The 13,398-nt window shown below is 37.5% G+C and overlaps 1 protein-coding gene across 4 annotated transcripts in view; it reads right to left on the bottom strand.

Annotated features, from left to right (window-relative positions):
* LOC136267346 (DNA-directed RNA polymerase, mitochondrial-like) overlaps nucleotides 1–13,398 on the bottom strand; it is a 16,725-nt gene continuing 3,327 nt past the window's right edge. For 2 of the 4 annotated variants that reach the window (XM_066062451.1, XM_066062452.1), the window contains exons 5-36: nucleotides 13,016–13,084; nucleotides 12,843–12,968; nucleotides 12,072–12,146; nucleotides 11,963–12,022; nucleotides 10,869–10,989; nucleotides 10,727–10,815; nucleotides 9,149–9,271; nucleotides 8,574–8,690; nucleotides 8,380–8,421; nucleotides 8,260–8,312; nucleotides 8,145–8,208; nucleotides 8,049–8,096; nucleotides 7,824–7,920; nucleotides 7,147–7,274; nucleotides 7,000–7,097; nucleotides 6,495–6,615; nucleotides 6,353–6,437; nucleotides 6,006–6,117; nucleotides 5,746–5,824; nucleotides 5,572–5,694; nucleotides 4,821–4,886; nucleotides 4,714–4,770; nucleotides 4,144–4,221; nucleotides 4,027–4,095; nucleotides 3,764–3,877; nucleotides 2,920–3,033; nucleotides 2,272–2,321; nucleotides 2,118–2,216; nucleotides 1,674–1,746; nucleotides 1,059–1,147; nucleotides 539–624; nucleotides 1–145 (exon numbers count right to left, since the gene is read on the bottom strand). In XM_066062451.1, the coding sequence (XP_065918523.1) occupies nucleotides 96–145; nucleotides 539–624; nucleotides 1,059–1,147; nucleotides 1,674–1,746; nucleotides 2,118–2,216; nucleotides 2,272–2,321; nucleotides 2,920–3,033; nucleotides 3,764–3,877; nucleotides 4,027–4,095; nucleotides 4,144–4,221; nucleotides 4,714–4,770; nucleotides 4,821–4,886; nucleotides 5,572–5,694; nucleotides 5,746–5,824; nucleotides 6,006–6,117; nucleotides 6,353–6,437; nucleotides 6,495–6,615; nucleotides 7,000–7,097; nucleotides 7,147–7,274; nucleotides 7,824–7,920; nucleotides 8,049–8,096; nucleotides 8,145–8,208; nucleotides 8,260–8,312; nucleotides 8,380–8,421; nucleotides 8,574–8,690; nucleotides 9,149–9,271; nucleotides 10,727–10,815; nucleotides 10,869–10,989; nucleotides 11,963–12,022; nucleotides 12,072–12,146; nucleotides 12,843–12,968; nucleotides 13,016–13,084 (2,775 nt within the window). In that variant the 3' untranslated portion in view covers nucleotides 1–95. Of the gene's footprint in view, nucleotides 146–538; nucleotides 625–1,058; nucleotides 1,148–1,673; nucleotides 1,747–2,117; nucleotides 2,217–2,271; nucleotides 2,322–2,917; nucleotides 3,058–3,763; nucleotides 3,878–4,026; nucleotides 4,096–4,143; nucleotides 4,222–4,713; nucleotides 4,771–4,820; nucleotides 4,887–5,571; nucleotides 5,695–5,745; nucleotides 5,825–6,005; nucleotides 6,118–6,352; nucleotides 6,438–6,494; nucleotides 6,616–6,999; nucleotides 7,098–7,146; nucleotides 7,275–7,823; nucleotides 7,921–8,048; nucleotides 8,097–8,144; nucleotides 8,209–8,259; nucleotides 8,313–8,379; nucleotides 8,422–8,573; nucleotides 8,691–9,148; nucleotides 9,272–10,726; nucleotides 10,816–10,868; nucleotides 10,990–11,962; nucleotides 12,023–12,071; nucleotides 12,147–12,256; nucleotides 12,753–12,842; nucleotides 12,969–13,015; nucleotides 13,085–13,398 lie in introns of those variants that run through there. The other 2 variants (XM_066062454.1, XM_066062453.1) reach the window with 2 other exon arrangements.

Raw genomic sequence — 13,398 nt, forward strand, 5'->3', positions numbered from 1 at the left:
TTAGATTTGAATATGTAATGAATTCTGAATAAAATAGACGATTCGTAAAAATGCAATTATTGATCAAATTTTGAAGGATAAAATCACTTTGGTGGTCAACTAAAGAAATATACAGACTTCATCACCTCCTTTAAATCAAAATCACCTGTAAGAAAAGACCAAATATAATTTGCAGTAACAGGTTAGTGTCCACCCCATACAGATACAGTGTAGCCCTACATCATCATAATTGCCTCATTTAGTAAGTCCCAACAAGCTAAGGTGTACTCATTATGACCTCATTAATCATTATTGTGGCCATATTTTTTTAGCTCTATAGACGGCTCCATTCATAAGATTTCGCTGTGCTATAGATACATTTTTATTCAACACAACAGGACAGTTTGGTATGAGGAAATCATGGCGAATTTGGAAAATCTCTGGTGAAATTGTTGGCTATAAAATAATCATGTGAAGGGTTTTAGTTTGGCAAAAAATGCTACTCATCCACCAAACGTTCCTACTATCAAACGTAATTGCTGCAATAGTGCACAATCACCTTTTCCAGGTAAACTGTCCTTGAATGAACACTGAAGGACACCAGGATGTCCTGTAGGAGATTTCTTGCTGGACTCTTCCTTGTATCTATGTGGGTTACACAACACAGTGCAAACACTACACACATGCTCACACACATACTTCTTGCTTGTCTGGAGGCCATCATCTCCACCCCAACCCTCCATGGAAGGTATACACTCACCCAGCCAGGGAACGCTGAATAACCAATTAACAGGCTGCTGAATTTAGGCTAGGGGAGAGAACTCACCTAGCCGGGGACACTGGATGATCTATTAAGTTATTGAAATTTAGGCCAGGTGAGAGGAGGGTGGATAGGCCATAGACAATCGCAGGGAACTGAGTCAGAGACTTGGTTCGCGTCGCACAAAGCATGGTGTATGCATTATGTAAAACCCTCTTGTTGGTTTGCAAGGCCAACGCAAGTAAGTCCCCTGACTCTGCACACATACACATGCACAGACTACTCGTGTACACTGTACATTGTTGTAACGTGAACGTACGTTAAGTGTCCAAAATTTTCTTCAAATTCTTCAGCCAAATTCTCAAGAATGGGTGAGCTGTGTAGCGCCACAAACTGTTCTCTACAGAACTGAACAACAATGCTAACAATATATGTGCATCCTGAGATAACAGCCAAAAAAACAAACTGGATTTCATTCTCAATAGAAATGTTCAACCACTTAAATGTTCAGTGGTGTCCAGTATAGGTGTGGTGTGTTCCACCACAAATTCAGATCAGGGACTTTATAGGAAATGCATGGTGAAAGCTTTGATAGGTCAGAAATATATAGTGTCAAACATTTGCTTTCAAAATATTTTTAGCTGGTTAAGCAGTACTGCAAATAAGCCAAATTTCATGTGACTCCATTCATGAGCTATTAACTGTTTTTGAGGACTCAGCTCAACGCGTAGCCGAGCACATACTACAGAGTCTATATAACATATCAATCTAGCACACCTATTGGGTATCTCAAATTAGGTGAAAATCTTTTGGATGTGTGACTTCAAATTGCTTGCCATATTTTTACAATATACCAAAAAATAACTACTTAGCAACAACTCTACAGCACATACACTCACAACATAACAAACAACACAACATAACACACACTCACTTTATTCATTTCATCAACACTACAAGCATGAGTCCAAAAACAATCGTGAACAGCAACAAAAGATATGCCACTCCTATGACAAAACAATACTATTGTAACATACAGGGTTTAAACAAATACTGCAAAAACCACAAAATTTATATTTTTAAGTTATTAAAATTTGTACTGGACTTTATAAATGTGAGTAATTTGTTGCCAGCTTACACAATTTAACTGTCATCAAAAGAACAAAAACAATGAAGGCAATGGGGCTTGACTAGTGATATTTACTATGTAAGAAATGCTCACACAAACACTTACGTGTGTGCATGCGTGCATGCTTGTATGCATTGTCGCTCTGCATGCTGTTTATTGACAGACAGAGAACACAATCACAATGACAGCTAGTATTCACAAGCACTACTCAAGCACTGAACATATACTTAAATGGTGTTTCATACATACCTCTGACAGTTTAAAGCAGTAAGCATCATGTGTGTTGAGTCAATCGAGTGCACAAAATTTGGTGGCATAGCCATCTTTTGTCGACGGACACTAGGGGGGCTGTATAAAGAACATGTCAGTGAACTGGTTGAGGATATCTGTAGTAGTTACATACTTGGTTATCTCAATTTCACTCCTGTATATTAACTGCAACTTAGTTTTCACCTACGTAACAGCAATAAATCGTGTATTAAATGTCACAGTATTAATGGGCTATCTATTTTACCACTATAACAACACTAAGTCTACAGTGTGTAGTACACCTCAATGTGACCTCTATAACAATGTGACCTCTATAACAATGTGGCCTCTATAACAAGGTGGACACAAAATTTAATATTATCAACTCTGGTTCACAGGATATATAAATGACTTCTCCTACATTGAAAATGTAAAGTAGGTTATCTTGAGATTACTGTAGTGTATTTATTACTAGCACTGTAAGCCATGTGCCTATAGATGCACAAAAGCAAATCCTACAGCTGGTGTTATCTCTCCTACCCAGTGAAACATTGTACCACCTGTGCACTACTCAGGTGTTATGAGTCAATGCAGTCAAAGTCTCCTGGGAAAGGATTAGTACCCTGCTGTAGACTGTACCATGTCTCACAGTGGGTAACCATTAGTGAGACAAGGACAGTTGTCATTTGCTACCCCCAGTAAATGCACATAAACAAGCTGGGTACACTGGGTAAGTAAAGATTTTTGATTAAGGAAAAACATAATATTATTACAACACACACACACACAATGTGGTACATACATATTTCTGCTTGTCCTTGTGGTATGGCTGTATTACTGGTAATCCCATAGGAGTGGTCCATTGGACTGGATGACCAGCTTTCGCTATCTTCCGGGCACTTTCTGATAGCCAGTCCTAAACCAATTAGTCAGTAACTCACTACATACACAAACAATATGTAACATATAAATCATGTACTACCAAACTTTAAGTTGGCAAACATTTATTCACTCGAACTCTTTGTGCCAGTTTGTATGTACCCAATCACATACATACAATAACTGTTAACTTAGTCCTTTACTCCACAATCAGTGCTAACAAATAGATTTACTCTTTGAACCACTAAGCCTTTTCCATTCATCATTTTTATTCCTGCTCACCCACACACCCACACACCCACACAGGAATATGTATATAACATTGGTTTGAAATGGTGGAGACTGCTATGTAGGATATAATGTAAGTTGTTGAATTCTATGGCCCTACATTGTGGGCACCCTTGAAAATTAAGTACTATTGAAGAATGTGCGAAAATTCAGCCCCATATCAGTAAGTGAACTATAAAAATAATATTTAAATTGGTATTTCTCAGCACTGATCATTAGGAATATTAATAATTACAAAGTTGAAAAGTTCTCTCACACCACAATCCAAACCCATATTTCAGAGAAATTAGATCAAATTTGGACAAATCATGTCCAGAAAACTTTCACTACAAACAGTTCTTACTGTACACACATATGTCCAGGTGTAACCAAGTTACAGATACATGACAGTTTGTTAGTCTATTTTGATACTTGCTGTGTGCTTGCACTGGCTACATGACACACTAGTTACTGTGTGTCTTATTTACTTACAAACATACTTGAATCTGACGAGCATTCTTGAAAGCTGTAGCCAAACTATCAAAAACTAGTCCAACAAGATAACTGGAACAGTCATACACATCTTCATCAGGGATGGTCCCCTTCAATTGTCGCTATGGATATATAAAATAGAACTTGTATGAAGTGCAAAACACCACAAACGATATACTCATAAACCTTAAGCCTGCCCTTTATAAAGAGGTAAATGCTCAGTTCCCTTTTTTAAAGAGTTCCATTGTAGTACACAATATAACACACTTACCCCTATCTGTTCTCTTCCCCCTACCCACGTCACACCATATACCACCGTCATCACTGTCTGCTTCACTACCTAGAGGAGCTAGTTGTAGTGTGAAGTGTAATGGTGAGACTTGCTGACCTTTCTGTGTATCTTTCCTTCCAGAATTTGAGCTTCTACCTTACCCTTAGCAGCGTCCTTAGCTCTTCTTTTATCAACCTGAATACAAGAGGAAATTGTGCAAATGAATTGTCATAGTATTGAATTACAAACAGTTTAAAGATAAATCTACTGTGTAAATGTAATGAGCCTTATCTGCAATTACGTCACAACGCGAAAATAATGCAAAAATGGCAAAAAGTGTGGGGGCCAAGTGGGATACTTTGTATGGAAGGGATAACATTTCGAGATGTTCCACGTGAAGAAAGCATGAGAAAACTCTGGTGAGGCTTATTAACTATCTTACTATGTAGGGGCACGCATTTTCGTACTTCTCGAGTAGTCCTACGGTCTGCTTTTGGTTTCTTCCCAATGGCTCTCTGTACAAAAGGCCCCACACTTTTTGCCATTTTTGCGTTGTGACATAATTGTGGATAAGGCTCATACAGTAAATTTTTTTTCTCTATTTGGCCATACTTTTCTGACCTTATTAACACTACACAAGGAAGGTCACTTTGCACACAATTTGTGACAGTACACAGTACAGGTTACCATTTTAGCCACAGTTGAGTACAGATCTGCTGGAATGTCCTGTGGTGTTAGGTTAACCTGTTTGAAATTACACAAATGTATCTGAATACAGGATAAGCAGGATTAACCTGTTCTGCTCCAAGAGAGTCACGTCCTAATGCTGCGTAGTGCTGGAGTCCATTACAACTACCATCCTGTGTAGAGACACACCTTGACAAACATGATCAAATGTCTGACACTTGTTTTTGTAGGGATGAAATAAGGGGGCCAGCTAAATTCTGAACCTTTCAAAGTTTAAATCACCCTTATTTGTGCTAAATCTCTTTTCAGGATACACGTGGGACATCCGTTATCCAAACCTTCAGATGTGTAACTGAAGTCCATAACTCTGAAATTGTGTGTAAAATCACCTTACAACAAACAGTCTATTATGTGCAAACAGTATTTTCAACTACTCTAATAGAACACTAGAGCTGTGCAATGTACTATCAATACTACCCAGTATCATGATACCAAGTGGCAATACTCTACTCCAAGATTTGGTATCACAGGTATTGATTTTGCAATATAACTAGATAGTTGATAATATTGGGTCACATTTTAATTGGTTTGAGTCCCTATTAATATGATATATAGTTTGCGTCTTCATGCACCAAATTACGAAAAGGCCAAATTTTATGTGCACATTAGCTTGGTAATCTCAAGTAGGTCATAACAGGTGTAGTGCTAAAGTATATTGTCATACCCTAAATATGGTATGGTGATATGCAAACTTAAGGTGGTATGTGTCCAGTTAACCAAATTACTGGTGTTCATTTCCACTGTATTGCATCCTACGATAATGATACAGGAAGAACTGGTTTGGCCAGTACTGCTAACCTGATGAACAGGTTGATGTGACACAAAACTGGCAGGATCACCAGAGCGTATGGCATTGACAATTTCCATACAACAGGCTAACATCTGCCATGGCTCATCACTAGTTTGCCACCATTTGTTACCCTAGCAACAAGAAAACAATTTCTCAAAACACAATGGGAAGTCCCCTCATACTGTAAGTGGCTTTTCTGCTGAATCAAATACTTCAGAAAGCATCTCATTGGCAAACTCCAACCTTCCTTGCAGTGACAACCTACAAAAATGATAAGACAAGTGAAATTAATAAATAGCAAAACCAATGGGACCAAAGCTGAAGTATGATCTTATCATGAACAGCTGAGCGGGACCTACTGGTTCTAAAGTACTTCAAACTTGACATGGCCTCAAAACAAGAGTCAACCATACACCATATAGACATAAATTAATTCTTTTACTTCTTCTTCTCTCCATGTAAATTCACCATGTGAATCTTCAGCCAGTCCAGTCCCTTGTCACCAAGTGGCTTACCAACAGCAAACAACAACAGAGCTCGATTAGAGTCACTGGCTGTGAAATGAAATACACCTTATTACATACCTCAATAATAGAGACCTTGGGACCACGTCCTTAATAGTGAGGTGGCCTGATTTTAGGGGTCTAAATGTGTGTACACTACTAACATCAATAAAAATGTGACCATGAAAACGTGTGCCCTGATTATCAAGGTCTCTGCAGTTCAGGGTGTCATTTTAAATGTAGTTGCTCCATACAATATATCATGTTTACAGACACATTAACTAACACAGGTGAGAGATGTGTGGAGGCATGGCATAAGCACGTCCTCTGAAGTCAATATCATGTGGCAGCCAGAAGATATCATGACGTAACTAAAAGGATAAAAACAGATAAAGTGTTTACAATGTGTTTACAGGATAGCAACTAACATGATTTGCTAACGATAGTTTATAAAGCTTATCCATCCACAGGGAGTGAGCTTCCCTTTGTTTCTTCTGCAATTGCTGTCTCTCATTAGTAACCTTATATCGTTCTTCTACACTGGCATCCCTGAATGATGAACAAATTATTAATAGAGGACTGTGATTAAAATAGAGACTGGGATCAACAAAATAGGTTCAGAAGTTTAAAAGTTTGAAGTTCAGATGTTTTAAGAAGGGGAAACAAGACATTTTTACTCTATATCAATGCTGCAGAAACAAAAACAGCTTGAAGTCAAACATTAATGTTTTACGTATATGCTACCAGGAGCACGTCAAATCCTATGGATCCTATGGACCATAGGATTCGGTGTGTTCCTGATGCTACACATGATTTCAAGCTATTTTAATAACTCCCGGGATTAAAAGAAGGCTGAAGCATGTATAGCTGGGCATCAGAACATCAATTGACATTAAATTTATTTCATAAACTACTGTAAAACACACAGTGTACCTTGGTACATCAGGTAGTGGGTCATTGATTTCATAGGGAATTTCAAGATCCTCATAATTGTCTTTGCTGTTGAATAGCTTAAGTTGTAAATCAAGTATCTGTGAAGGGACAATGTACAGCTAGTATACAACATGGTGAGAGTGTCACCTTTTCATTGATCTTCCAAGGACACGAGCCTAAGTAATTGAGAGCATCCAACAACGGATTTGGATTTTTAGTTTCTTGAAGTAATAGTTGATGCTGGTATACATCTTTGTCAGCTCTCATCACATTATCTGTACAAATACAAGGAAAAATAGGAGTTAGCAGGTTGTACAATAGGGATCATCACCTGAAGGACCTACTTTAGGTTTATCGCTATTTATGTCGTGATTAAATTTACATGTCAGGTGATGTTCTCCTTGGCATAAACACTTTCTATAGTTCATCATTAGTAAACTGCTATACCAAATGAAAGAACGGCACTAGACAACGAGCTCTATACTAATTACTACAGTAGTTAGCAAAGTAGTCACTTCATTCAGTTCTTGGTTATATTCTGCATGACCCTAAGTATGGAGAACATTATTTGTCTAGAATCAATCCGCTTACTTGGATTGATGATGGTTTATACTACATGTGACTCCACAATACCACAAGTCATTGTGAATAAAAGGTGAGGTTGATTTTTTTTGGTTGTAATCTTTAGCAAGAATTGCAAGCCTTCACGGTCCATACTAACACAGTATTGTATGATAATGTGTACGTGTGTTTGTGAGTGTAGAGTGTGCACAGGATTGAAGGTACTACAGTGAGGAAGATATGTACAATTCAGTGTACCACACCTGGGGTGCCAAGGTAACAGCCATCTTTCACAGTCACCCAGGGTCGAGGGGGTACAAACATTGGCAAACTCTCAGTGTCCATCTTGATTGACTCTTTCTACACAATTAAAAACACATCCAGCAACAATAAAATCTGCTTGTCACTGTTTGCTATAAGTAAGTCTAAAGTTATTCCTTCAAGTTGTATCACATACACACATACATACTGCTATTTAACAAACCCACATTTTTCTTTGTAGACTTCCTAATAAGGTTGACCAGGTTTATGTTAGGCTACAAGAGCATTGATAATCAACCATTTACACACTGACCACAAACTACCTTTATAACTCCTTTGATCTTGCAGGTATCAACTGTTTCATAAACATGCTGAAAAGCTGCATTACTATGTAAACATATGCATTAAAAACAAACAACTTGAAAAAATCTAGCTAACTTTTCTTGCAGGTATAATAAGTTGACAACATAGTACAAGAGGGTCCCAAACACCTAACACATAACATAACACAGATGGATAACACTTCATGTACACTGCACTCTTGTTCTCTCAGCTTACATTGTGTGCTACTTTGGCGGTCCAAACTGGAACATCAACTGACTGCAATGAAAGAAAATGTTTGTTTGTGTGTGTGTGTGTGTGTGTGTGTGTGTGTGTGTGTGTGTGTGTGTGTGTGTGTGTGTGTGTGTGTGTGTGTGTGCGTATGTGACGTGCACGCATGCGTGTGCATACAGTAGTTCAAAGTGACTTACCAAAGAGCCACTAAGGATGTGAGAACTAGCACAGTTGGACCAGAAATCTCTGGACATTGTGTATGATGTCTCCTCACTGTTGAGAAACTTTATGTATTCCAAATACATCAAACTGATCTGAAGTGCAAATGAACAAAACACGTAAAAAAATCATACACATGGCATGTCAGTAAATTAAGATATGTGTTTTACAACAGGTGTGCAGATGAATTAGCACTTCAGCTAAGAGGTGGAGTGAAAAGCCATGTCTCCATTTATCCCTCTGCATTCTGATTAAATTCACACGATTGTCTTACTGTATACATGTATTGAAATAATTTTGGTGCCTGACAAACTAAACGCTCACCATTAACCATAGTACTATATAGTTCACAAAAAAGCTAAAGAACATGCTAAGCAAACAATACACAACTACTCTGTCAACTTGGTCAGGAAAACAGTAAATCAAGAGCTTGACATATGCAACTACTTCCTTTTATCCTTCCCCTTCCCCAACTACGTACATACCATAAATTTAACAACATAAACAAAGACATCATTTTTAATACACGTAAAATGGTTTTATTGGCACCAACCTTGTCAATGGTTCCTGTTTCAATCTTTCTAGCAATTGCATATTTCTTCCATGCCAGGTTCTGCATCTTATAACACAAGTACTGGACACTGATGCCATCAGGCTGCTGCATCAGTGGTACTAACTGTGGACAAGAAGTGAGCAAGAGTTATATAATAATATTGTGTAGAAAAATGGATTTCAGTGAGGACTTAAATTTAGCAAAAAGGGCAAATCTCAAGCCATTCAATGCTGTGAATATAGTATATATGAAAAGTCAGTTGCCACCTCTACTCTATATATAATTTTTAACCTAAAATTTTCTTCAAACAGAGCATTATAAATATGTACTGTAATAGTCTCATGAAAAGCAACTATCAAACAGTACGATAGTACTGTTTAAGTAGGGATCCGGGTGGATTTGGTGCGCGCCTCAAATTTCGATCCCTCAAAAATCATCCTAGAAATATCTCACACAGCAAATAAACCTTTTACTAAAGAGTCTTCAAGTTTCTAACTTTATTTCTAGCGTTATATATATATCAGGAAACGACTAGAAAAGTGCTGGAATTTTATTTCTAAAAAATCGCTAAAACAGAAATTTTCGTCTGCCTGCCAGCCTACCTGCCTGCCTGACCACATTCGCAAGGCTACAGGCCAAACGAAGCAGCGAAGGATCACCATTCTTTGCCACAATATTTAACTCGCTGCTGGGATGTGCCTTTTCGGGTTCCGACGAGTGTCTGCCTTCTGCGCTTTGCCTTTCCTTTTATCTTCAATTACGGATCGTCTTCTTCTTTTCCAGTCACGGAGGCATTAATAATTCGTATCGACACTTTCCTTAGAGCAGCCGTATTCGGACGCCACAAAACTAATAACGGATTCCGTACTGTAAGGGCAAGTAGATGCCTGTATAGCAACACTTGCAAAGCGATCAAACAGCCTAGTGAAGTAAGAACACACTGCCACGCCCTTATCAATCAGAGCGCGCGCTCGTACTTAACGATCAGTGGACCACGCCCATTATTAATGGTCTAGCTGTAACTAATTGTAGAAAACAGGAGATAGAAACCCTGCATGCCTTTCAATTTAGTAAATGAGCAGCTTGCATAAAGCAAGCAGCAAGATCGAGATACTCTAATAGAGCAGTCAGTGCCAAAGATCAATAATAGCTATATACCTATACCAAAAAAAGTTAACAAACTAGTGAATTTAAAAATTGTTAATTTAGAAATGGAAGTAGGGATCAAGCGATAAAAACTACTGAAACAAGTGATTTGAATGATGGCAACTATTACAACATAGCTTTGTGGGGAAATCCCTACTTTGGCATTGAACATATATGGTGACGTGGTGAGATACCAATGTAAGGATTTCCCCACAAAGCTATGTTGTAATAGTTGCCATCATTCAAATCACTTGTTTCAGTAGTTTTTATCGCTTGATCCCTACTTCCATTTCTAAATTAACAATTTTTAAATTCACTAGTTAATATTACATTTGGAGAGGAGTATGTGCTATTCCCACATGCTGTATCCTTGTAGAATTACACACGCATGCACACACGCACGCACGCACGCACGCACACACATACACTCACTTCATCTAGAACAATAGTAGCCCATTCTTCTGGAGGCAACAAGGCAAGAAATGGTAAGTGTTTTGGAATTATTCTCACATGGTAGAGACCTTCACAACAGGGAGCCATCATTCATTAAACAGAGACAACATTTACAACTCACAGCTATGATGAGCTTTATTCGAAGTGATCTTAGAAATTTTTGTCCAATATGATGCTACCTCATTTTCAATCTTCTCAACTAAAACCTTCTTCCATTCAGACTGTAATTCTTCAATTGTTCTCTGCAAACAATCATGAAACATTTCAGTAAAGTTTAACTCCTTTTAGACATGCACAGAAAGATGTTCATGTGCCATTAAACATTTCATGTTTGAAGAATACTTGGTATTGATACCAAACTGTCAGGGTTGGATGGGTGTAACTTATTTTCCAAGGTGTGAATTGTAAACTTACAACATGTAACTCAGCTACAGCACTCTTTCAACCACCTCAATAAATTTTGAGGATGACCTAACTAAGAAGCAAGTGCTAGGTTGCTTGTGAATATGACAGAAGCATATATCAAACTATTGGTATCAACTTCATAGACTATGTTCAGTTAGTTGTACATTACACATACATATGTATCAACCTAATATGGCTATTAGATAAGTAATACAATTTGAGTCTCGAGTGTCTGTGTCCTAATTTCAGGGGTCTTAACAAATGGGACAAGTATACTGATTATCAAAGTGTCTAAAATTTTGCATTTAATTTTAAGGGGTTCCACTGTAACACAAGCAAGTTACAACTAAAGGACCTAGACCCTCAGTTATCCAAACCCCACGGTTCCTAGGCAATAGTAAAAAGTGCTTGGATAAGTGAATTGCATGAATAAGTGAATTGCATGAATAACTAAATTGCTCATATGTATTCACTCCAGGTTTCTCGTAACTTCACTGCAACTTCTAATTCGCCTTAGCAACAACTCATTATTAGGGACTATTGCATGCGCACGCACATAACATCACCCCCATTACATACATACATACATACACGCAATATAATACAATAAATAGTGTTCTTATAACTGTTAAATAACACACTTACATTTATGTACAGAGCTCTGTTGAAATACTCTAATAGAACATACACCTGTACTCAAAATACTCTAATAGAACAGTTGTTTCCAATTTTGGATGAACGAGGGTATGGGTTGGAAAACTGAGGGTCTACAGTACCACAAGTCCTCACAGATATACACTGTATACTTACATTGGCACTATCATCTTCTGATTCATCAACTGTGGCTATATTCTCAATGTATACTCCTCCCTAATAATTTCACGTACTCATACAGCTCTTAGCCATATAAAATACAAACCTCCTTTTCCATTTTCAGCTGTCTATCTAATAATTCACCAAGTTTCTTCTCAGAAAACAAACTTTTTCCATCATTCTAAAGTGCAAGACAGGGATTTTTTTTTAGCCCATTTCATGAAATAGATATTTTAGATGTAATTCACTGGTGTGCATAGCAACAATGATATACAGTGAAAGAGCACTTACAAAACAAAACTATGGTCTGAATAATGAGGTGGTCTGCAATGAGTACAGTGGAACCTCAGTTATCTGAACCCCTTGGGACCAGGGGTGGTCCATAAGTCTGAATCTATGAAACTGTGTATTAATAGTTCTAAAATACATAAAGAATTTTTTTTTTTAATATTAGTACTTTCAACTACCCTAATAGAACAGTTGCTACTCAAACAGATTGGTCATTTCTGTAGTTCAGTTAACCAAGAATCCGAATAATTGGGGTCTGGATAACTGAGGTTCCACTGTACATTGTACATCAAGGGACATTAATATCACAGATTTCATGGTTACATGGCTGTCTACAAAACTTTCCCGTATAAATAACAAATCCAGGATCACCTCTACGCTAACATGACTGATCCTAGAAAATAAAAGTAGAAATATTTGTTTATCTATGACAATTAAAAAAATTATACATATACAGCACACTACACAGTACACTAGCTGAAGGTGGGACCTACCACTACCAAGAGAGGTGGTCACTGAGTGAGGTTTTACAGTACTACCTATACATTCAGTGTATATAATATATGCATGCATAAACACACATCCGTACCTTGATGGCATCGGATTTTCTAACACGCTCTCCATAAAACTCTCTCACTAAAGGAGGATAAGACAATTGATCCATTTCTGGTGGCTTAACTGGTACAAAATTCTTTCCCATAACTTGAAGTAACATCTACCATGATAATAAGGTGAGTTAAAATAGTGGAACAACGGACTAACCTCATAGATACATTCAGTTTGGTCTGCTGTAAGGCTAGCTTGATAGAACAGATGTTCGATCTTGAAGTCCTGAAACGTAATGAACATAAAAGTGGATGACTGTTTACCGTTATGAGAGAATGTATGTATACACAGACATACAGACTCTTATATACACACACACCACACAACTGAATATACAGTCAACAATTGTGAACAGATTTGTGCAAAAAGACAAATCCAACACAGCAGCAAAAACGTGTTATATTACTTGATTCTTTGTACTGATCAAGTTTCTCTTTATATCAAAAAGTAGCCAAATACTGTGCCTTTACTCATAGAAACTTTTACATAAAATTTATAAGGTCCAATTTTGTATGTGCCTTTTTGCATCACATTTATTA

The sequence above is a fragment of the Dysidea avara genome, chromosome 9, assembly GCF_963678975.1.
Source record: "Dysidea avara chromosome 9, odDysAvar1.4, whole genome shotgun sequence".
Classification (NCBI taxonomy): domain Eukaryota; kingdom Metazoa; phylum Porifera; class Demospongiae; order Dictyoceratida; family Dysideidae; genus Dysidea; species Dysidea avara.